General features: G+C 52.6%; 1 protein-coding gene across 3 annotated transcripts in view; it reads right to left on the bottom strand.

Moving 5' to 3' along the window:
• The window catches only part of GDPD5 (glycerophosphodiester phosphodiesterase domain containing 5), a 95,430-nt gene that overhangs the window by 37,272 nt on the left and 34,563 nt on the right, over positions 1-23,595 (bottom strand). For 2 of the 3 annotated variants that reach the window (XM_080642743.1, XM_080642741.1), the window contains exons 2-3: positions 20,505-20,587; positions 6,546-6,722 (exon numbers count right to left, since the gene is read on the bottom strand). In XM_080642743.1, coding sequence (XP_080498869.1) covers positions 6,546-6,662 — 117 coding nt within the window. In that variant the 5' untranslated portion in view covers positions 6,663-6,722; positions 20,505-20,587. The remainder of the gene's footprint in view (positions 1-6,545; positions 6,723-20,504; positions 20,588-23,595) is intronic. The other variant, XM_080642742.1, reaches the window with a different exon arrangement.

The following is a 23,595-nucleotide window of genomic DNA, read 5'->3' as shown; positions in this document are numbered from 1 at the left end:
ACCAAATGATTTTAAGGGCCTTGTACAGCCCGCAGGCCAGACATTCCCCGCCCCTCCCTGGAATGGGGGCTTATCGTCCCCATTTTAGAAGTGGTAAAACGGAAGCTCAGAGGGTGCCCCTCTCACCTGCTGGGCCCCTTTTCCCCAAAGCCCCGAAGAAGGGAGCAGCCAGCCCTTTGCAAGTCTGTGGTAGGACACATTTCCCCAAGGTGGGAGCAGTGGTGTCTCTGGTAAAGGACATGGGGCACATTGGTATCCCTTATCTCCCCGGACCTTTGGGGCATGAGTATGTATCTCCATCTAACCCACAAGCAAGCTGAGACCAGAGAGGGTCTGGCCTTGCATCAAGTCACGCACTAAGTCACTGGAGGAGGCAGGGAAGAGTGCAAGCTGCATGCAGCTCCCTTGGCCAGAAATGCCCATCAGGTGCTTCTGGCCGATGCCAATCACATCCAGTTCCAAAGGCTGCTTCCTCCAGGGAGCCCTCCTTGATTCCCAAGTGGAATCCACTCTTCCCTGCCACACACCTATCCCTGTCATAGGCCCACGTGGCGGTAATAGAACAGGGAGGTGGGGCACCAGCTTGGAATCCTCCTGTACACTGGCAGAGCCCAACCCCAACCCTAAGGGCAGCCTGAGAGGTCCCACAGCTGAGTCCACACCCTTCCCTGCCAGCCTCAGCCAGGGGCAGGGCAAGGCAGCACACAGCTGCACTCTCCCGACCACCCCACACCTGTGAGCTCACCGGGGTCCTGCCTCTCCACACAGTCTCGGGGTGGCAACGCATTCCCCTAACAGGCTTCCTCACTCGTTGTCCAACTCGGGGCTCGGGCATCCCTCCAGTGCTTGCCCAGCCCCTCCTGAGCCAAGCCCTTTCCTCAAAACACTCAGAGTCTAGCGGGAGACACAGAAAGTCACACTCCACGTGGCAGGTACTGCGAGAACCCAGAAAGGGAGGGAAGGTGGGAGAGAGACCTGACTCATTTTTGATTGGGGAAGGGGGGAATTTAGAGGAATAGACATCCTATACTTACTATCCTATACTAGTATAATAAAAGGCTAATATGCAAATTGTCCCCACAGGCGCGAGTTTGACTGACAGGGAGTTAGATATGCCCTGACCACCAGGGGGCGGCGTGGAACATGGCGGGCATCAGAAACGCAGCGATGGCAGCAGTGAAGGTGCTGCCAGCCCCAATGGGCCCCGACAAGAGTGAGACCACGGCAGGTGAGCAGGCGGCGTCAGGCCAAGGCGGGTGTGGAGGGAGTCCCTGGTCGGTGGCGGCGGTAGGCAGCCAGGGGAAGGGAGGCCCCAGCGGGCAGCCGGCAGCCGCTAGGGAACCTACCCGTGCACAAATTTAGTGCACTGGGCCTCTCGTTTGCAATGAGCCTTGAAAGGCGAGACAAAGAGAGTTCAGGCAGAGCTGTGAAAGGGGGCAGTGATTTTGGGGTGGCTGCAGGGGCTGTGTGTGGGGACGGGTGCTGATGAAACCCCCACAGCAGGCGTCTACTGCTCCCATCCTAGGAGGTAGGCAATTGGGGGTGGGGCGTTTTCTATTTCTGTGTCCCACCCATCCCGCTGCACCATTCCTGGACTCTACTGAGGCCACTCTCCCCTCTCACTTACTCCTGGCACAGCATGGTGGCCTCATCCTGCCGGGCTGGAAATCATGGGCCGACAGAGGCATCATCAGACTCCCAACCTCTTCCACAGCCAGCCTGCTGACTGCACCTTCCAGGTGTCTCTAGATCCCTCCCTTCACAACCTCCCTGCATCCTTCTACCCCCAGGTGAGACCTCAGCCATTCTCACCAGGCTCCCTGCCCTCCCCACCTCCACTAAGTCCCCTCAGCACTCTTTCTCTGAGATTTAACCACAGTGGCCCTTGCACAGCCGGAGTCTGCCTGGGCTCCCACTGCCCAGTAAGAGTGCAGGCTCTCCAGCCCAGCCTCAGGCAGCGCCCTCCCCTCTTCACACTGGAGCCAAATGCTTTCAGTTCCCAAGTGCAAGACACTGTACACACAGCTCCCTGCCAGGGTCACGTCCCCAGTCTGGCACGATGGTGTAACTCTCTCAGGCACCGGCTCAGGCCAAAGTTCCTGCCTGGGGTTTCCTGGCCTCGGCAGCGATTCCCTGGGTGGTCTGGGTGTGTCAGTTCTTGTCTGTCTGCTCCCCTGCCTGCCTAGGAGCCCTTCAGGAAAGGGGGACCAGGTCTGATACATCTGTGACCTCCAGGCCCGGAGCAGGTATCATGATGGTTTGTTGATTAAGTAACCAGTGCCTCCCAGACAAGACTGGTGTGGAAGTGGGGAGCGGGCGCAGGACTGGGGGTGCGAGCAGGGGCTGTACAGGTTGTGCCTGTAATGCCTCAGCTTGAATTAATCACTTACTCTCCCTGGAGCCCCATCCTTAAGGTGGACGGGGTCAAACAGCCTCAAAACAGCCCTCAAAAGGCAAGCTTACTATAGAAGTGCAAGGGTCGACTGTCACTGTCTCCTTCAGTGTCTTGGGCTGGGAAGTTCCTCCAGGCATCTGACCTGTATCCCTCTTGCTACAGAGAAGCGGGTTCTGACACTGGGCTGCCTCCCACCGCTGCACAGTCTTCAGGGGTCCCCGTGGGCACGGCCTGAGAACTGTCTTCTGTCCACCAAGGCCCTCACTGGCAGCATTAGAGTAATGAGTCACAGACAACAACCAATTCATTACCCCAGTTATAAAAAGCTCTGCTTCCCCTTCCCAGAGCGAGCAAGCTGCCTCCTGTTGCCCGGCTCCTCCACCCACTGAGCTGGGGCAGGAGAATGGCTCACTTCACCTCTCTGGTCCTGTTTCCTGTTTCCTTATTTGTCAAGTGTGTGTCCTAGGGGGAGGGGACCATGTGAGCCAAGGCTTGGGGCAGGAAGGAAGGAGGCCAGCTTGGACAGCGGGGAGGGGGCTCCTGCTCAAGCTTCCCCCACCTCACACCCTCCCCAGGCTCCACTCCCGTCCTGCAGGGCCAGGCCCCAGCCAGGGCAACACAGAGGGTCCCGCTCCCCATCTTGTCCCAAACGCTCCTGGTCCAGTGCTCTTTCTCCTGCATCAGGCAACTTCCCACGTCCTCTCCGCCCTTCCGTTCTTTTCCCTCTCACAAGCTCTCATAAAAAAACACCTGGACTCAAAACACAGGATTCCTCCCCTACAGCCTCCATTTTGCTGAGGCTCTTGCTGCAAATCTGTCCCGGACTGCAGGTGTGACATGGCCTCGGTGTCTGATCCATATGTGGGGCATAACAACTAAACACGCCCCCCACCCCCCACAGGGGTGTTACAACAGTGAACAGGGCAAGGTGTGTAAGCCATATGCTCCACCAATACCATAGGTGCTCAGTACACGTTCACTGTCAGTCTCACACTTCACTCCCCAGCCGGGAGTGCAATGCCTCTGCCTCACCACCCGTCTGTCACCCCATTTCACAGATGAGGCCCAGAGAAGTGGGCTTCACAGAAGAACTTGACCCCAGGTTTCTGAGTTGGGAGATGCAGGGGGGCTCCCCTAAGAGGACCTGAGGGGAGGGAGTGCCTGGGCCAGTCCCCAAAGGAGAGGGCGCAGTGGGGATGAGGAGAGGCAGAGGCCCAAAGTTGGACGCCACCCCTTTGCTGAGGCCTCTCCTTCACCCCCAGCCCTAGCGGCTCTCCCCTCCCTACCCAGCCTGTGCTCCCGGAGCTCACTCAGGGCCTCCATTTGTTCAGCAAAATGTACGGAGCACCTTCTCGGCACCAGCCCTGGCTCTTAGACACCAGATGGCTGTTCCCATCACTGTCTCAGGCCAGGGAGCCAGCACCCCATCACACTCCTCACCCAGCTGCCTCCGAGGGACTGGGAGAGAAAAGGGTGAGCAGGCTGAGACTGAGGCTGAGCCCAGGAAGTGGGAGGGGAAGCAGGAGCGGAGTGAATGACAGGGAAGGGGGTGGATGCTCATCCTCAGCTCAGAGTCACAGGGTCACCTGAGGTGAGCTCAGCCCCTTCTGCAGAGGCCCTGCCACCCCGAGCTGCGGCAAAGCCCTCTCCCCTCTCCCAGCCAACTCGTGACCTCCTACAACCCTTCCTGCTTCTGCCCCATACCTGGCCCCAGACCTTGCTATTTGCAGAGACTGCACCACTTAGGCTCCCAGTTAGCTCAAAACTGGCCTCAGCCCCACTTCTTCCACTCTGGGCCCGGTGCGGGCCACAGCCAGGACCCATCACTTCCTGACTCCACAGCCGAGGGCTGGCTGGCCCATGCCCACCAAAGGGTGTGTTCTGGGAGATACACCTTCCTCCAGGGTCTACTGCAACCGCCAAGGAACTGTCTGCGTGGAAGCTCAGCCATTCTCTCCCCTCCTTCGCCTCAGCTATGTCCCCACCCCCACCAAGAGCTTTCGACCTACACTGCCTGGGGTCAGATCTGAGCTCTGCCCCTTACTGGCACGCATGACCTGGGCCAAGGCACTGACAACCTGGCTTCTGTTTCCCCTAGTGAAATGGTGGCCGTGACACCCAGCTCACGGGCGTGTTAGTGCTCAGCACAGCGCCTGGCACAAGACACACGGGTGAAGCTGACTGCTGCCCTCCCGTCTGCCTTTCCTGACACGGGGAGGCCCTGCTGCCGGGCCCCAGTCTGTAGGGAGAACGGAGCTCAGAGCACAGCGGAGTGGCCGAGGAATTCTAAAGTCTTAACCCTACCCCTCCTCCATTTCAGAGTGGAGAGGCCGAGGCGTGGGACTCAGGAATCTCTGGTCTTCATGACTAGTCACAGCTAGCACCGTGCTGGTCACTTCATGTCGCTATCGCATGCCATCTGCCCAGCAGGTCCTTGAGAGGTGTGTGTGCTATTTCATAGGTGAGAACGCTCAAAGTCAAGTGCATACTGTGGACAACAGAGGGGCACTGTCATAAACCTAACCGACAGTAACCTCACGGGGTGATCTCATCACACATTCCTAACTGGGCGGGACATGGTGAACAGTCACACCCCAGGCTCATAACTTCTTTAGCAAAAGGTTCATCTCTGCCTCAAGCAAGCCCCGTCCGTTGTTTCTGTGCATCTAGGTTAACACACGTTTGAAATGCCTTTTTCAGAGCCCTGGGAAGTGGAACTAACCTTAAGGGAGCATAGGATCTTGTTAACGGTCCTGTAGGCCAATGCCAGCCTTGCTTTCTCCCACCCTCATGTAATCTTCCCTCCTTAATTCTAAACGCATAAGAGAAACTGCAAAACGGTCCTTCTCCGGAGCATCGGAGACCTCGCTTCCCAATACTGTCGTCAGTTTGGTTCAAATAAAGTCTATTACAATTCTCTACAGGTTTGGACATTTCTTACATCGACAGGACAAGTAGAAGAGGCACAACTTGAACTTGCGGTCTGCCTGACTCCTGACCTCACAGTCTGCACCACTGTGGGGGAGACCCTACGTCCACCTAAGACGGAAAGGCTGTCCCAGGCAGGGCTGCCGCCCCAGCAGTGCAGGGACCTGCTCTGTGACTTGGGCAGGCCCCTTCCGCTCCTTTGCCTCCGTCTGCCATGTTGCCTCTCTGCTGGGAGCAGGGGCATGACCATGAATCAGGCCAGGTACCCACCAGGTACCTGCTTCTCACCATTTGGGAGCCATGAGCCCAGGCTCCTGACTCATCTAGCACTTCGTCCCTCACTGTCACAAGCAGAGAAGCAGAAGAGACGGGGCAACTTCCCCAGCCTCCCCATCCAGGTAGCCCTGAGATGCCTGCCGGACCTTAGCCGCCCGCCACCCCTACCCTTGGCCACTCCCGCCTGTTTGGGGGCTAGCTGACTTTGGAAGCTGGCTTCTTTGTTCAAACAAGGAAGGAAGAAGAAAGTTGTTTTTCAGGCAGCAAAGCTCTTAGATAAACACGAGTTATCTCTCTCTATTCCTTCTTAAAGGAATTGGGTTCCTTCAGAAAAGAAACTAGATTCACCGGCTGATAGCGTTAGGGATGAAGTGCAGCCCAGAGCCTGGCTGGGGAGCAAACACTGAAGGAGGCTTTCTTATCCGGCCGAGCACCTGCTGCCAGCTCTGGCAGGCCCGTGGCTCAGGTGACAGGGCCCTGGTGCCAGGCCACAGCCTTGCCAGCTCCCAGGCTCCCGATGGCCTGGCCCACCTCCTCACCCTCCCCTCCAGCACCCCCACCTGCAGGCTTGCCAGTCTGGATCTGCCAGGAAGCTGATAACTTCTGTTCACCTTGGGGTGACCCCTTCCTCTTGGAGTGCCCCTCTTGGAGCACCCCTCCCTGCCCTGACCTCGGGAGCAGACCAGCCCCCCTGCTGTCAGAAGAGTGTTAACAATTGGGTATTTCCATGACAGAATGGCCTTCCCCACCTGGTCAGAGAGATTCAAGAATGGCCATGGGCCCATTTTAAAGAAGGAGAAGCGAAACCCAGAAGGGGCACTGACCTGTCCAGAGCCACACAGCAGAGTGACAGAGCTGACACCCCCTCCCCCCCTCCCTCCCCCACTCCGACCCTGCAACTCTGGGGCTCCCTGGGTCCTTTCGACCAGGTCCCAGTGTGGCTCACCGGTGTGGTGTCATCATGGGAGCGCTGGTAGCGTTTCCAGCGGCAGCCGTAGATGCCCGTGAGGCAGGAGAGGCACAGCTGGGGCTCGTAGTACTGCAGGGGCTGGTGTCTTACCATGCTCGTGCCCGAGGCCCTGGTGCCCGGCCCTCAGGAGCCCATGGGTGCCCCAGGCTGGTTCTGTGGGAGAAAGCACAAGGCTGTGAGGCAGGGAAGGGGTGAGGCGTCAGCCCTAGACACAGCAAAAGTCATTGTAGCTGAGGTCAGGGTGGGTCAGCTCTGCACAAATCCCTGCAGTGGGTCCCAGGCCCACCTGGAGTCAGAGGGCCACCCTGCAGGTCTCCCAGGACGGTCCCCTGACACCCTCCCCTGATCTAATCCATACTCCACCCCTCAGCCACACCTACCAGCACACTGCTGCTGCCTCCTCTGCCTGGAGCCTCTTCCCTTAGAACCCGCATGGTTCCCTCCTGCCCCTCCTCTCCTCAGGTCTTTGTTCAAATATCTGTCTCAACCAGACTGCCCCAGGTCATCTTCTGTAAAACTGCAACCCCTCCCCTACTGCTCAGCCATTTTCAGCTTTATTTTCTCCATCATAATTTACTTTTTTTGTTTCTCGTCTGCCTATCCCACTATGATATGTGTTTCACAAAAGCAAGGATTTTGTCTGCTTTATTCTCTGCTATTTGCCCAGTAACTAGAACAGAGCCTAGCACACAGAACTTTCCAAATAAATATTTTAAAATGAATTATCATAAAAAATAAATAAAATAAAATAAATTATCATAAAAGCTGACATGTACTGAGCATTTAATATATCCCAGGCCCTGTGTGAACACTTTATAACCATCGTTCCATCTCACTGTCCCAGGTGGAAGGTACTGTGTGTCCCAACCCCGTTTGACAATTGAACAAACTGAGGCTCAGAAAGAGAAGAGGGCAGTGCCTGGCCTGTGGTCACACAGCTGGGTGTGGTCAATCTGGGAGTCTGGTGCCCTGACGAGTTCAAGCCTTCAGGCTCAGGGAGACCCAGCCCAGCAGGGCTTGTGGGTAGAACTACGGGATGTGTCTAGTGGGTTGAGTTGTTGCCACCAGGAGCAACTGCCCCGGCCCTGCTTGGTGCCCTGGAGATAACTGCTGGGGCTCAGTGCTGGCCAAGTGTAGCCAGTGACCATTGGCTTGGGCACCTCACATTTTCTAATGTCAGGCATCATCTGATCCTCAACACCAGTTATCATTGTCCCATTTTATTTTTTTTTAAATATATTTTTATTGCCCTAGCTGGTCTGGCTTAGTGGATAGAGCATTGGCCTGCGAACTGAAAGGTCCCAGGTTCAATTTCGGTCAATGGCACATGCCAGGGTTGTGGGCTCGATCCCCAGTGGGGGGCTTGCAGGAGGCAGCCGATCAATGATTCTCTCTCATCATTGATGTTTTCTATCTCTCTCTCCCTCTTCCTTCCTCTCTGAAGTCAATAAAAATATATTTTTAAAAAAAATATTTTTTTTTTATTGATTGTAGAGAAGGGAGAGGGAGAGAGCGATAGAAACATCAATGATGAGAGAGAATCATTGATCAGCTGCCTCTTGCATATTCCCCACTGGGGATCGAGCCCGCAACCCAGGCATGTGCCCTTGACCAGAATCGAACCTGGCACCCTTCAGTCCACAGACTGATGCTAAATCCACTGAGCCAAACCTGCTAGGGCTCATTGTCCCATTTTAGAGATGAGGAGCGTGGGGCTCAGAGCAGCAAATGATTTACCCAAGGAGCCAGGACTCAACTCCTGGTCTGTGGATTCTAGACTCTGAAGCCATTTGCTTTGCTTGCACCAGACCCTGTCCAAGGCTCTGGAGACAATGTGGACAGGACAGACGCAGTGACCCCTCAGGGCCCTCACAGGACCAGCAAGGGGCACGAGCAGGCCCACACTAGGCTCCAGGCACCATTCCAAGTGCTGTCCATATCCTAACTCTAACAGCAACCTATGGTGTAAGTGTTACCATTGTTTTTTTATTGAGATCTAATTCACACGCCATAAAATTCACCCCTTTAAAGTGTACAATTCAGTATTGAGCATTTTCAGCTTTTAGGATAGTCACGGAGTTGTGACTAATTCCAAAGCATTTTCATCATCCCGGCAAAAACTCCATACTCACCGCGTCCACCCCCCATCGACCCCATCCTCACCCCTCAAGCCCTGGCAATCACTAATCTACTTTCTGTCTCTATTTATGTTCCTAGTCTGGACATTTCATATAAATGTAATCATACAATATGTGGCCATCTGTGACTGCTTCTTTCACTTAGCATAATGTTTGTAAGGGTCATCCATGCTGTAGCATAAATCAGTGCATTCCTTTTTACAGCTGAAGAATATTCAATTGTACAGATATACCTTTTTACCCACACGCCAGTTGAGGGACATTCGGGTTGTTACTGCTTTGTGGTTGTTACTGTGGATGAAAGGGGCCACATGCTGACCTGCATGGTAGTCTTGCAAACTCAGAGACCTAAAGTATCCACAAAGGATGGTCTGAAATTAAACTTTAACTAAAAGCAGTTATGGAGAAACCAAGATGGCGGCATAAGGTATACACCTGTACGTTCTGCCTCTCACAACCACACCAAAACTACAACTAAAAGACAAAACGTCTATCACCCAGAACCACGGGAAAGATGGCTGAGTAGAAGTTCTACAACAAGAAGGAAAGAGAAAAGAGCACTGAGACGTGCACAAGCACGGAAAAGCTGAGGTACGCAGGCATGCGAATCGGGCTGGCGGTTGGTGACTGGGTGCACTTTTTCTTTCAACCCGAAGGGAGACACAGCTCTCCATTACTCTGAACTCCAGTTTCCAGCGAGACTCTGGGGACCCAGACCCCTATGGGGAGAAGCTGGACTGTCTGCCATCGGGTCGGAAAGTGAGGGTGGCTTTCTTGCAGAGCTGCACACAGGAAACATTGTTTACTGCACTGGGGCATGGGACACGGGGACTTGGAAACGCGGAGACGCAGAGACAGCTGACTGGCAGCCATCACTGTTTGCTACGCCCTAGTGACTCCCTGAGACCCCGCCCTGTCCAATTTACAAACCCACCCAAACTGTGTGCAGCGGCTTTTGCATATAAATGGCCTGCCCTATTGCAGCTTAACCTAACAAACTGCAGCTCTGGTCCGACCAGGAGAAATCTGTAGACCTCGCTGTAGCTCCTGCTGGGTGGCCTCAGGCAGTAGCTGACCTGCACGCCATTGGAGATCCAGAAGCCAGTGTACCTAGTGGTCAGTGTGAGACACCAGATTTCAACTCCTCACATCCATAAGTGACACATTCAAGAGGCAGACTCAGTGAGCACCAAAGCCCCACTGAAACAAGTCCTGCCCCATAAGGATGTCTCCAGCACAGCATTTCTTCCATTATAGACACAGCGGGTCCTCACAGCCAATTGGCCTGGAGGTCAGTTCCTCCCAGTGTACCAACAGCAATCAAGGCTTAACTACAACAAGACTGTGCACTCAGCCTACAAAGGGGTACACCAAGAGTATCCACCTCAGGTGATTGGGGAGGCTGAACCACTGGGCCCTATAGGTCACCTACCACACAAAGCCACTCCATCAACACAGGGAAGCATCCAGAATGCAGAGACAAAGAAACATGTCACGAATGAAAGAAATGGAGGAAAGCAAACTACTAGGCATAGAGTTCAAAACCACATTTATAAGGTTACTCAAGAATCTGCTAAAAACCTCTGAGGAACTTAGTGAGACCTTTAAAGATCTTAATGAGAATGCCAAAAAAAAAAAAAAAAAAAAAAATGGAAAAGGACCAGTCAGAAATTAAGCATACACTGTCTGAAATAAAGAATATACAGAAATTCAACAGTAGATCAAAGGACCCCAAGAATCAAACCAAAGATTTGAACATGAGGAAACAAAGAACACCCAACCAGAAAAACAAAAAGAAAAAAGAATCCAAAAATAGGAAGATAGTGTAAGGAGCCTCTGGGACAACTTTAAGCGTACCAACATCCGAATTATTGGGATGTCAGAAGAAGAGAGAGAGCAAAATATTGAAAACCTATTAGAAGAAATAATGACAGAAAACTTTCCCTACGTGGTGAAAGAAATAGACTTACAAGTCCAGGAAGTGCAGAGAACCCCAAATAAGAGGAATCCAAAGAGGACCACACCAAGATACAGCATAATTAAAATGCCAAGGGCAAAAGACAAAGAGAGAATCTTGAAAGCAGCAAGAGAAAAACGGTTAATTACCTACAAGGGAGCAACCATACAACTGTCAGCTGATTTCTCAACAGAAACTATGCAGGCCAGAAAGGAGTGGCAAGAAATATTCAAAGTGATGAACAGCAAGAACCTACAACCAAGATTACTCTACCCAGCAAAGCTATCATTTAGAATGGAAGGTCAGATAAAGAGCTTCATAGATAAGAAAAAGCTAAAGGAGTTCATCACCACCAAACCAGGATTACATGAAATGCTGAAGAGTATTCTTTAAAAAGAGGAAGAAGAAGAAAAAGGTAAAGATAAAAATTATGAACAACAAAATGACAACAAATACATATCTATCAACAAGTGAATCTAAAAATCAAGTGAATAAAAAATCTGATGAACAGAATAAAATGATGAATATAATAGAATCAGGGGCATAGAAAGGGAGTGGACTGACAATTTTCGGGGGAAAGCGGGTTGTGAGGGGTGCGGGAAGAGATTGGACAAAAATCTTACACCTATGGATGAAGACAGTGGCGGAGGGTAAGGGCATAGGGTGGGGTGGGGAATCAGGTGGAGGGGAGCTATGGGGGAAAAAAAAGAGAAACATATGTAATAATCTGAACAATAAAGATTTATTTTAAAAAAAAAAGCAGTTATGGTGGGTAGTTACGTCGTAGGCCAGTATCTTCACTGACAAGGTCAACCTTTACCTTAACTGAGCCTATCTGCCTTTTTGCATCTATGATAACATACCCTTGAAGTGTCTGGGTAACTTGTAACTTCCCTTTTTTTGGACCTCCTGGGGGACAACCAAATGTGCTGGGTGCCAGGACAGATACCACACATTCCTTCATTATCATGTTAATTGTTCCTGCACCCACCTAAGTATATGTCCATCATTTTATTTTTTATCCAATCCCAGGTGTCTTCCCCCTCTGCCCCCCTCTTTGCTTTCTCCCGCCTCTCTAATCTATCACCAATGGATTTCATGTAACCCACCTATGTCCCTTCCTTTGGCTGCAATGTATAAATACAGATGTAACCCGCCATTCTCCGGAGCATTATCTCAATTCGTTGAGGTTCTGCTTCCCGGCATATGTCGACAGTTTGGCTCAAATAAACTCACAAAAATTCTTCACAGGTTTCAGTGTTGTTGTTTTTTACGTTAACATTACGAACAACACCGCTGTGAGCAGGTTTCTGTGTGAACATATGTTTTCATTTCTCTCGAGTCAGTACTTTGGGATGGAATTGCTGGGTCACATGATTTAACCTTTTGAAGAACCGCCAAAAGCTGCTTCCCCAAGCGGCTGCACCATTTTACGTCTCAAAGCACTATCATTACCATCGCCCTGTACACTTGAGGAATCTGGAGCACAGGAAGGTTTAGCCACTTGCCGTAGGTGACGCAGCAGAGCCAGGCAGTCTGGCTCCAGGGGCCTTGCTCTAACTCAGGGGCCATATCCATCCAGCCACCTATTTTTGTCTCCCATCCGAGTACTAACCAGGCCCATCCCTGCTTAGCTTCCGAGGTCAGGTGAGATCGAGTGTGTTCTAAGTGGTATGGCCATAGAAATCCAACTATTTCTGCATAGCCCACGAGCTAAAAACGATTTTTACATTTTTAAAGGATTGAGAAGAGAAAAAAAATCAAACAAGAACACATTTGTGGCACATGAAATGATATGAGAGTCACATTTCAGTGGATCCATAAATAACGTTTCATAGGAGGCAGCCAGGCTCATTCGTTTATGTATTGTTATGGCAGCTTTAACTGTAACTGCAGAGCTGAGGGGTTATGACCACATCCATATGGCCCACAAAGCCTAAAATGCTGCCTGGCTCCTTTACAGGGAGTGTTTGCTGACCCCTGTAATCACCGGGCTACAATGGCTCTTAAGTGCAGCGCATGGTGGAGAGAGTAAAAGGAGGCTCTGGGCACTTAACACAGGGCAGAGAGGGTCAGCCACGCTTCCTGGAGGCAGCACTGAGCTGAGGCCTATAACATGAGCTCCTAAGACGCCTCTTTTTTTTTTTTTTTCGCCCCCACCCACCCCAAGATGCTTCTTTCTAAATGCCCAGGGGCTGCACCACAGGGGCACCCAGGGTTTCAGGCCCACCCCCTACTTCCACCTCTGGGCCTCACTCAGGACCTCTGCCTCCCACCCCCACCCTCATCCCCAGCCCCCACCCAATGCTAACCTCAGCACAGGGCGTCCAGCCTCCAGTCTGAGGAGAGAGATGCATTAGGGGCTTGCTGGGAATATCGACTGATCCAGTGCCTCCTAATTGCTGGGAATTGTGTGGTGCAGTCTCTGTGCCCATGGTTCCCCGGGGAGCCATGTGAACATGGTGCAGCTGCTGGGAATTCTCTGAGTCGAGCCGAGCCGTGGGCTTGGGGGACAGTAAGGGATGGGGATGCTATTGCAGTCGGCCTAGCTCCTGCGGGGTTGGGGAGGCCTGGGGAGCACATGGGGGATGCTCTCAGCTTTACGCAGCCAGATCTCATCCAGTGCACCCCCAGATTAGGTCGACCACCACATTTGCCCTCAGGAAGGGAGGGGGCAGCTAATATTTAGGAAGAAGCCTGGATTCATCCTGTGTCAGCCGCTGACTTGCACTGTGGCTGAGGCCTCTCAGCGCTCTTCCCTGAGCCTTGCTTTCTGAATCTGTAAGGTGGGGTAACAGCCTTTGCCTTGACTTCAACAGGGACCAGAGTTTGCGGGGAGGGTGCCAGGAGGGCACATGGCTGCAGTGACTGAGGCAAGCAGAAGCCCACACCCAGGAGCCCCTGCCCTCACATTCCTTTCCCAGGACCCCTTACCCTGGGACTGGCTCTCATGTGTCCTCCGTTCCGCCCTTCCCTGCTCGCCCACCAATCCCTAGGCATGGAAATTCCATTCAGATCTGGAAAAGAGGGAAGTAGAACTGTCTGCACTGACCTCAGCCCAGGACTCAGCTGACTGTGGCTCTTGGAACCGCCTCTCCCCAGGAAAATCTTCACACTATTCATAATGTCAGGCACCCTTTGGGAGGCAAACCTGTTCTCTTTTCTTTCCATGTTCTGCTGGGGTCATCTCGTCCACTCCCACGGCTTTGGTTACCAGGTACAGCCAAGGCCACCCAATCTTTGCTTCTCCATCAAGATAGAGGCTCCTGGCTGTCTCCGGGGGTGTCACTCAGGCCCTGCACAGACACTGACCTCCTCACCACCCCCAATCTGCTTCTCATATCCCTCAAAGAAAGCCCTTTTCTCACCATCCCATTGGCTACTGCCCTAAGGAAAGGAAGGCACTGGCCATGAATCCAAGCTCCCAACTGAGCCAGCGAAAGATTTGTCTGTTTGTTTGTGTGTTTGTTTTTTTGCTTAATCCTTACCTGAGGATATTTTCCCATTGATTTTCAAAAGGCAAAAGATTTGTGCAATCTGAAGATAAACCAGAGTATTTTCCATTGATTTTTAGAAAGAGTGGAAGGGAGCGGGAGAGACAGAGAGAGAGAAACATCTATGTGAGAGAGACACATCGATTGATTGCCTCCTACACGTGGCCCTGGTTGGGGCTGGGGATTGAGCCCGCAACCCAGGTACATGCCCTTGACCAGAACTGAACCCGGGACCCTTCAGTCTGCAGGCCGACATTCTATCCACTGAGCCAAACTGGCTAGGGCTAGAGAAAGATTTTTAAAGGCACGTGACCAGGCCCCTCCAGTTCCTCCAGCCTCACCACTCCAGAGCCTGCTGTCCCTGCATCTGATTGACAACGCCTGACCCTTCCAATCTCAGCTCAGATGTCACCTCCTCCAGGGAGCCTTCCTTGAGCCCAGGTTTGGTTAGAGCCCTTCCCAGCCTCCCATAGTCCTGAGCGTCCCTAAGGCTTCCTGGGCACCCTGTGTGAGCACTGTGGACATGTCCTTCTCCCCCACTGGATGGCCTGAGTTATTCCTACATCCCCAGTGGCCAGCACAGGGCAGCAAGAGGAGGAGGCACAGGGCTTCCTGGACTGTACAGCCGAGGAGGTCTGGAAGTTCTACTAACAGAAAGTGCCTCTCAGACGCTGGCATTTAGACAAGCTCCCGGAGACCAGACCCTGCCCCCTCCCTCCTCTCTTCCCGCCAGGGCAATGGCATTACTTAGGATCAATTGATTTCTCCAAGCCACCTCCCAGGGCATCAGCCAAGTTCCCAAGAAATCCCCTGCCCAGAGCCCCTGCTGGCTCTGGGACAAGAGGAAGCCCCCACCTCTGAGCCCCACCCCTCAGCACCAAGTCCTAATTTGTCTGAATTCTTGGTCCCTGCCCTGAACTCCTGTTTGCACAGGGAAGGGCCTTCCAGGAGTCCAGGCCTGAGAAGCACGGAGCACCTATTACAAAGCTGCAAGGTCCTCTCCCTCCCTGATGACCTGGGAAGGCACCCAACCCACTTCCCTGTTCCTCTTCCCTCCCATGACCCCCAGGCTCCCGGCCCTCATTGCCCCCATATCTTACTGCCTGTGGCCCAAGCCCACGCTCTTTCCTGAGAGAGGGAAGACTCTATGCCAGGTGTCAGTGCCCAGGTTCCAGCCTAGTCTCTTGCAATTGACTTGTAACTTGGCTCAGACAGGTCGCCAGCTCTCTCTGAGCCTTATTTTACTCATCGGAGAAATGGGAACTAGATGGAAAAACAAATAAAAGGACCCGAGCTGCAATAAAAAGGAATAAAACACGGAGCCATGTTGACAACATGAAAGAATCCTGAAAACAGGATGCTGAGCGAAAGAAGCTAGTTACAGAAGGTGGCATGGGGCTTGCCGGGCCCATGCTGAGCATCGTACCTGTGTCGTCACCTGATGACAACCTGCCAAGCGGAGCTCGACAGGCTTCTGTTACAGATGAGAAACATGGGCCCCAGGCGCAGGGATGAACAAACTGGTCCATCCAGAAAGCGAAATATTACTCAATGATAAAAAGAAATATGCTACCATGCCACGCAAAGACAGGAAGGGACCTTAAAAGCATATTGCTATGTGACAGAAGCCAATCTGAAAAGGCTGCATACTGTTTGATTCAACCACATGACGTTCTGCAAATGGCAAAAGGATAGAAGCAACCAAAGATCAGTGGTTGCCGGGGTTGGGGATGGATTTTTAAGACTGAAACTATTCTTCATGATACTGTAATGGTGAACACATGTCAGTATACATTTATCAAACTGCATAGACTATGGACCCTAATGCAAACCATGGACTTTAGTTAATAATACTGCATCCATGTTGGCCCATCAGTTGTAACAAATACACTACCCGAATGTAAGATGTTAATAGGGGAAACTGTGAGGTGGGGGAGGGAGAGCATGTAGGAACTCTCTGTACTTTCTGATCCATTTTTCTATAAACCTAAAACTGTTCTTTAAAAAAAAAATAAAGTCTATTAATTGAGTATATATGCATTTAATTTAGATATCTATATCGATTGACAGATAGATAGCCACACCCAAGACATTTAGTGATTCCCCCAAGGCCAAACAGCCAATGGGCACGGAAGAGGGATGTGAATCCAGGGCTGCTGACGCTACAGCCCAGAGGAAGTGCCTGCCCACGTTTCTGCCATCCTCCATGTCTATGCCAGCCACAGCCTCTGTGTCACTGCAAGTTGCACCTCATAGGGCCAAGCTCAATATTTTGGTTGGCTCCAAGGGAGCAAGAGTACGGAGGAGGGCCAAGAACCCAGGGGAGAGAAGGGGAACCCCCACACACCATGACGGGCACAGGGCTGGGGCTGGCAGAGACCTGATCTTCTCCAGCAGCCTGCCAGGGCCCTGGGGAAGGAGGCAAAGCACAAATGCAGAGAAGGAATCGCTCCCCTTCTCCTTGGCCATGGCTGCCCTCCCTGGGGCCTCAACCCCAGTCCCAACCCAGGGCTGCAGGCTGTGCTGGGCGACCTCCAGAAGCCTCTGGCCTTGGCTTTCCTGTCTGTATCCTGAGAGAGTTTCAACACCACCAGATGATCTCCAAAATCCTTCTGGGCGCTCTTCTTCTAAAACCCTTTCACCACCTGCTCTCTCCTCATCTCCAGGAGAGAAGCAGGGATGGGACAGCTCAGGGAGGAAGGATGGGCAATCCCACAGTCCTTGGCTGGTCTGAGGTGCAGACCCCCTCCACTCGTAGGGCTAACGGCTGGGAGTCCTGAGCCTGCCACTGACTGGAGGCATCAAAATGAGACCTGTGACCAGGTTAGAGGCTGGTCATGACCCTGCCCATCGGATGGCTTGCATGGAGAGATCTCGGCTGCCCCCATTACATTATGGACTGGGGCAAGTCACTCCACTTCTCTGAGCCTCAGAGAAAGCCCTATATTTTAACGAAATCAACAGAGAAGGTAAGCAGAGGCGGGACAGGAAGGAAATCTATCACTGAGGCAGCTGCCAGTGGGAGAGCCCAGGAGAGGAGATGCCAGGAGAGAGGCCTCCTGTGTCACGCACACTATTCTTTGGGAAAAAGTTACTCACTGGCTGAGGCTGGCACTCAGCAGGAGCCCTCAAAGCTCAATCATGCCATAATTAGGGCCATTATTAACCTCTTGCCACGGAGGAGGTGTCTGAGCCTCCTGTTTATACAACACTTCTGTCCCAAGAGACCTCTGACTGCTCTTCCTTGGGGGCAGGCCAGGCTCACTGCATCCCAGCATGGGTCCTCATGTAGGAAGTGCTCCCTGCTTGTCCCTGGGAACCGTGGCCTCTGGTACCACCTGTCCCATATCCAAGGCTCTGTAGGTGATTCAGTAAATGTTTGAGAAGCCCCCACAGTGTGCCAGGCACTACGGGGAGCCAAGAAAGATTTACAGAGAATCGGACATGGACCTTCCTTTTAGGGGGAGGGCACCTCTTCCCAGCAACAGTACAATTCTAACCACATGGCCAGTGTTTTGCTGTTAACAAAGAGCTCCCTCACATCGTTTCAATGAAGCATCTCACCTACTCTGCAGGTAAGTACCAGATCCCCGTTTCACGGCAAGGAGGCAAGGTTGGAGCAGGTCAGGACAGGTCTGAGACGCACTCGCAGTTAAGGCCCTCGGGGGACAGAACCACATGTTTGGGACAGTTTGGGACTACTGGCTGAACAGGAGCCAGGCTCAGGACCCTGCCCAGGAGCCTTGGGTTCTCCTGGCACAGAAAGGACCTCTCTTTCCCAAGTCAGGGCTACGGGCTTGGGCAGAGAGCGGAGCTTAGCATCTCAGACTCAAAAGCTCTAGCTGCAAACAGAGTCTTAGAATCACCTCACCCAAGACTCATGCCATCGTGGAACCCTGGTGCGATCCAACAGAACTATCCCTGGATCTCAGATTATTAAAATCATCAAAAGTCAGCACCAGGAAAGACCTGCAGCCTTCCCATCCAGCCTCGCTCTCCACGCAGAAATCCCCAGCATAGGTCCTAGTGGTGGTTCCCAGCAGAGTGGCCTTAAGTCAGGCCTGTAGCGAGCCCTCCTGAGAGGAGTGGCCTCCCGCTGTAACACCCCCCCCAAAAAAAAAAAAAAAAACATGCACAGAAAAACAACCACCACCTGGCACTGACAGGCTCTTCCTGGAGCAGGCAGAGTGAGCAAATGTCCCTGGGGCTTCAGGCTGGGCTTCAGGGGCCAGACAGGGGCCTGGTGAAGAGGAAGACTTTCCCTCTCAGCCCCTCCCAGGAGCCCAGGGATTCTGCCACAGGGACCAGGCTGGCTTTTTCCAATGCCTCTCCCCGAATGCCAGGGAAGGGGAGGCACCTGAAAGAGAGGAGGAGAAGTGGAAGCTGAGTCTGGCAGGAACTTGCACTGAGCAAACTTGTCTCGGACTAGTTTTTGCCCCCTGAGGGGATGGAGAGCAATGATTTATTTTATTTATTTATGTAAAATAGTGGGGTTATGACACAAACAGGCTTCCTCATCAGGCCCTGGGGTGGGAAGAGAAAAACAAGTCCTGCCATTTAAGGAGTCTTTCCCTTGCTTCCTTCCACTCACACCTACCTGTCTCGCCTCCCCTCCCCTCCCCTCCCCCTTTCACAATGCAGTGTTCCCAGCACATCACGCTGCCCACCTTCCCACAGCCCTGCCTTTGTTGGAGCTGGGCCTCTGCCAGGAAAGCCCTCCCCACCACCCCAATACACATCCCATCCATCTTAACAAATGGATCCTGTGCAAAGCTCAGTCTGACACCTCCCCCCCCCGCCGCCCCCGCCCAGCCCACTGCCTCCTCCCCTTGTGCTCCCGTCTGGCAGAGCTCCTGAGACATGATCACAGGCCTGTGTGCTCAGCAATTATCTGCTTCCGTGGCTGCCATGCCCACCAGGCTGAAAGCTTCCCCAGAGGCAGACTTCTGATCCACTCCGCGAGCAAAGCCAGGCCCCGTCCCTGCTAGAGGAGCCAGGGTGCAGGCGACCCGTGTCCCTGCACTATGCCAGTACCAAGAGGTGCCCGTTTGTCTGTCAGCCAGAAAAGCTGGTTAAATGTGCAAAGGAAGGAAAGAAGGAACCAATCAGGGCCTCGTCCACCGCACACGTGCAGAGTCCTCTGAGCCTGATCCCAACTCTGCCTTTGCCTTTCCTCATTTACAGAAAAGTCGTTACTTAAAAAAAGGTCTCAATGAAGTATCCGCCCCCCCACCCCCCACACACACAATTTTTCCTTAAGCCTCTGGTATCTGCTTGCACACTTCTGTTCCCGATCTAGCGTAAGGGGACCTCAGATTTAGCACAGAATCCGGACTCCTCACGGTCATTCACATCTCTCTTCGTCACGGTGCTCTGTGAAGAGCAGTAGCCCCCCTACTTCCAGGCAAGTCTGAGGATCTAGGGCCTCAACGTTTCTACCTCTCTTTCAAATGTCCAGGTTTCCCTTCAGTAACCAAAGAACACCAGCCTTGCTCCAATGCTGAGGAAGACAGTCCCAGGAGTTGGTGGCCCGCACACCTTCGAGGTTCCTACCAATTCCATGACTCAAGGCCTCCAGTTCCATTATTTGCTATTCATTCCTTTGGCTGAAGCATCATTCTCTAGGATTCTCTCTTAAAACACAAATCTCCCCTGGAAATGGGAGGGCAAGGTAAATTAGTTTAGGACTTGGCCCTGGAGAAGCAGGAAATCACGGGGTTGGGAATGTGCACGGAGAGCCAGCCTGCCTGGGTTTGAAACCCAGCTCTACCACTTCCTAAATGAGCAAATTCCTTAATGCCTCCACACCTCCGTCTCCTTAGTTATAATAACTGCCAACCTCCTAGGCTGTTGTGAGGATTACATGAGCTTATACATGTAAGGTGCTTAGGTAAGTACAGGTACACTTGAGTAAGCCGGAGCAGCCGTTCTTTCTTCCCTTGCTTGTAAAGTGGGACAATAATCCCGCTCCCCCTGCCTGCTTTTGTAAACTGTAAAGTGCCGCCCCCATGAGAGAGGCAGACATTGCTTTAGAGCCCAGTGGGCTGCTCCATGTAGCTTGTCTATAACTCCTTTCTCCCTGCCTCCTTCCTTCTTTAAAAAAAAAAATATTCTTATTGATTTCAGAGAGGAAGAGAGAGGGAGAGAGAGATAGAAACATCAGTGATGAGAGAGAATCACTGATCGGCTGCCTCCTACACCCGCCCCTCCCAACCCCCCCACTGGAGATCAAACTCGCAACCCAGGCATGTGCCCTTGACCAGAATCGAACCTGGGACCCTTTAGTCTGCAGGCCAATGCTCTATCCACTGAGCCAAACTGGCTAGGGCCTTTGTTTTTTCTTTACCTGGAAGAAGGTACCAGACGCTGTGAGCTGGGCTCCCAAGGGTGTCCTGTCAGGAAGGCAGTGATGTCACTTCACTGGGAGAGCTGTGGGGACAAGGGGACAAACCCAGTCAGATCACTCATCAGTTCCCCCTGCCTACTCCCCTCCCACCTGACCCTTAGTGGGCCCCCACACTGTGCCCACCTTGTGTTGGGTGTGGGGTCCAGGGATGGGCACACCTAGTCTCTGCCTGGAGAAGTCACCAAGCGGGTAGGTGAGCCGAGGAGACACATGTGATCCCGTTGTGGGCCATGAGACCCCTCACACGCAATCCCCCTCCACACATGCTGTCCACAAACCAGCCCGACCCCAAAGCCAGTATAACCTGCTCCCTGAACCATTCTTCCTCCCCTTCCCCAGGACCCGCAGAAACATGATCCCAGGTCCAGCTGCCCTGGGACGAAACCTGGGGCTGTGCCCAGCTCCTGGCGGGCAGAGGCCCTTTCGTGCTGCCCAGGGACCTGCTTCTCCAGAGGTAGCGGCCACACCAGCTGTTCTAAAGCAGCCGCAGAGGAAGGGCTGGAGGGCTGGAGGCGGGATCTGGGGCACCGAAATTATGTGGCTTACTTCTGACTCATGCACCACCTCCCCCAACACGAGCTCTTACAGCCCACTGGGCAGCCCTCCTGCCCAGAAACGGGGAGGAAAGATGGTGCCAAAAGGCCACGAAGAGAGAGGAGGAAAGGGGAAGGGGTCCAGGTCAGACTGCAGGCTTCAGAGGATACTGCCACCTTGCCCTTTAGGGGACACAGGCTGGCAGGGCTGGGGGCCTACTTAGGCCACCCAGAGTGTCAGAGGCAGAGCCAGGGCTGGAACCCAGGTTTCCTGGTACCCTGCAGACCCAGCGCAGTGAGAGCTCAGACCTGGTGCCCAGCAAAAGCTCATGCCAACATGAAAACTCTCTCTAACCCAGTCGGGCCCTGGAGTCACATGCCAGCAATAAACACACAGCCAAGACTCAGCCCTGGATGGGAAGGGGACAGAGCTGGGTTCAGAGACAGTTTGGAAATGATATTCTGTTACTGAGGGACAGATTCCTGGGGCACCCGCAGCCCTGACTCCCGCACCTCCTCCACAGGGCCCGAGGGTACTGCACTTACAGTTTACAAAACACACTTATTTCCTTCATCTCCCACAGTGATCCTTAGACCTCAGTGACTGAGGGCATATCAACAGAGCAGGGCTTCTCAGACTTGAATGTGCAAAGAAGTGACCTGGAGCTCTCGTTCAAATGCAGCCTGATCAGGAGGTCTAGGCTGGGGTCTGCGAGTCTACGTTTCTGACAAGCTCCTGGGTGATGCTGAGGCTACAGGTGCAAGGACCACAGTTTGAGTAGCAAGACCACAGCATGGGTCCTGGGGTCAAACTGCACAAGTTAGAATCTTGGCTGTTACTATGTGGACTTGGTAAGTGCTTCAACCTCCTTATGCATAAAACAACAATAATACCTACCCATAGGGTTGAGGCTTGAGGATTACGTTATGTAAAATGACTAAAGGGATTATTATTTCAGGTTTTTAAATGGCGCCTCTGAGAGGGAGGCACATCCTGCAAGGGAGCAGAGCCAGAATTCAAACCCAATTTTCTCTCCCTCTTTCTTGTAAAAAAAAAAAAAAAATGTTTTTATTGATTTTTAGAGGAAGGGAGAGTGATGTAGGGATAGAAACATCGATGAGAGAGGAACATCGATCAGCTGCCTCCTGCACACCTTCCACTGGGGACTTGGTCCGCAACCCGGGCATGTGCCCTGACTGGGAATTGAACCTGCAACCTCTTGGTTCATGGGTTGATGTTAAACCACTGACCCACACCAGCCAGCCAAACCCAATTCTCTTCATGTAAATCCTACAACACCAAGCTGCCACAAAATGTCACAGCCAGTATTCCCCTCCTCCCCAATTAGACAGACATGGCTATTGAGGCCCCAAGATGGGCAGAGAATGACAAGGTCACCAAAAGTTGGCATCAGAAATCCAAGTCCATCACTCCTGGCCTAGTGCACTTTCTATCACACTTCACTGTCTTGCAAGGAAGAGAAAGTATCACAAATTCATCCTACGGGGTCTCAGCTCTGCTGTCAGCCCCCACCTGGGCAGCAGCTACCCTGGAAACCAGATGTGGGAATGAATAGCTGGGTGTGGAGGCTGCCCCTCCACCCACAGCAGCCTGAGTTCCCTGCTCTCTCAGAGCCCTGCCCACCAAGCTGGGTGAGAACAGTATAGCATCCTCCTTCCACCTCCATCTCCTACCTCCAGTCCATGGCACTGCTCAGTCTCAGGGTCACCCAGCTGGGGTCACAGGCAGAGGGTGGCACAGCTGGAGCCTGCCTCCACCCCCACCTTGGCTTCCCAGCACGAGGCCAGCGGGAGCCTGTGAGTCACCTGAAGGAAGTGCTCAGCCCCAAACAGGAAGTGGCTCTTCAAACAGAAACCCCCTGTAGGATCTCCCCCGGGGCCCTGTGGTGGGGGGCCTGGGTAGCAGAGTCTGATGAAGGGAAGTTGATTGGGACAGTCAGATTTTACCTGAAACTCAAACACGGCACCCATCCTCCCGCTGTGAAACCTCGCCAGGGAACTTCTCTGCTGTGGGATCTTAGGTACATCGGCAGCCTTCCCTGAGCCTCACTTCCCTCATTGGTAGGATCATGGGGCTGTGCTACAAGACTATTCCGGCCTGGTGTTCTATAATAAAATGAAGAATTGCACGAAGTGAATATGGGTTTTAAATAAATGAACAAATGCATATATGAGTGAATGCCGATACCTAGATTTAAACTCCAGCTCTGGCCATCCTTGACCCTAAACTGGAATAAGTGGGTTGGAAATTCATTATTTTACTTTTTATTCATCTTTCTTAAATGTATGTACAGTTCACATTCATTCCAATGTTAAATATTAGAAGTAATTTGGGTCCCTATTTATAAGTTTGGTGATGGTTTTGTGACCAGAAATATGCTGTAGGAACTTAACCCTTTTTTATAGCAACTAGCCTATGCCAAAATTGGCTTCGATAGATGTTGTTTCACTTAAAGTGGCAGTTTCCAAGAGCCTAT

The sequence above is a fragment of the Plecotus auritus genome, assembly GCF_963455305.1.
Source record: "Plecotus auritus genome assembly, chromosome: 9".
Taxonomy (NCBI): domain Eukaryota; kingdom Metazoa; phylum Chordata; class Mammalia; order Chiroptera; family Vespertilionidae; genus Plecotus; species Plecotus auritus.
This window is presented reverse-complemented; position numbering and strand designations above follow the sequence as displayed.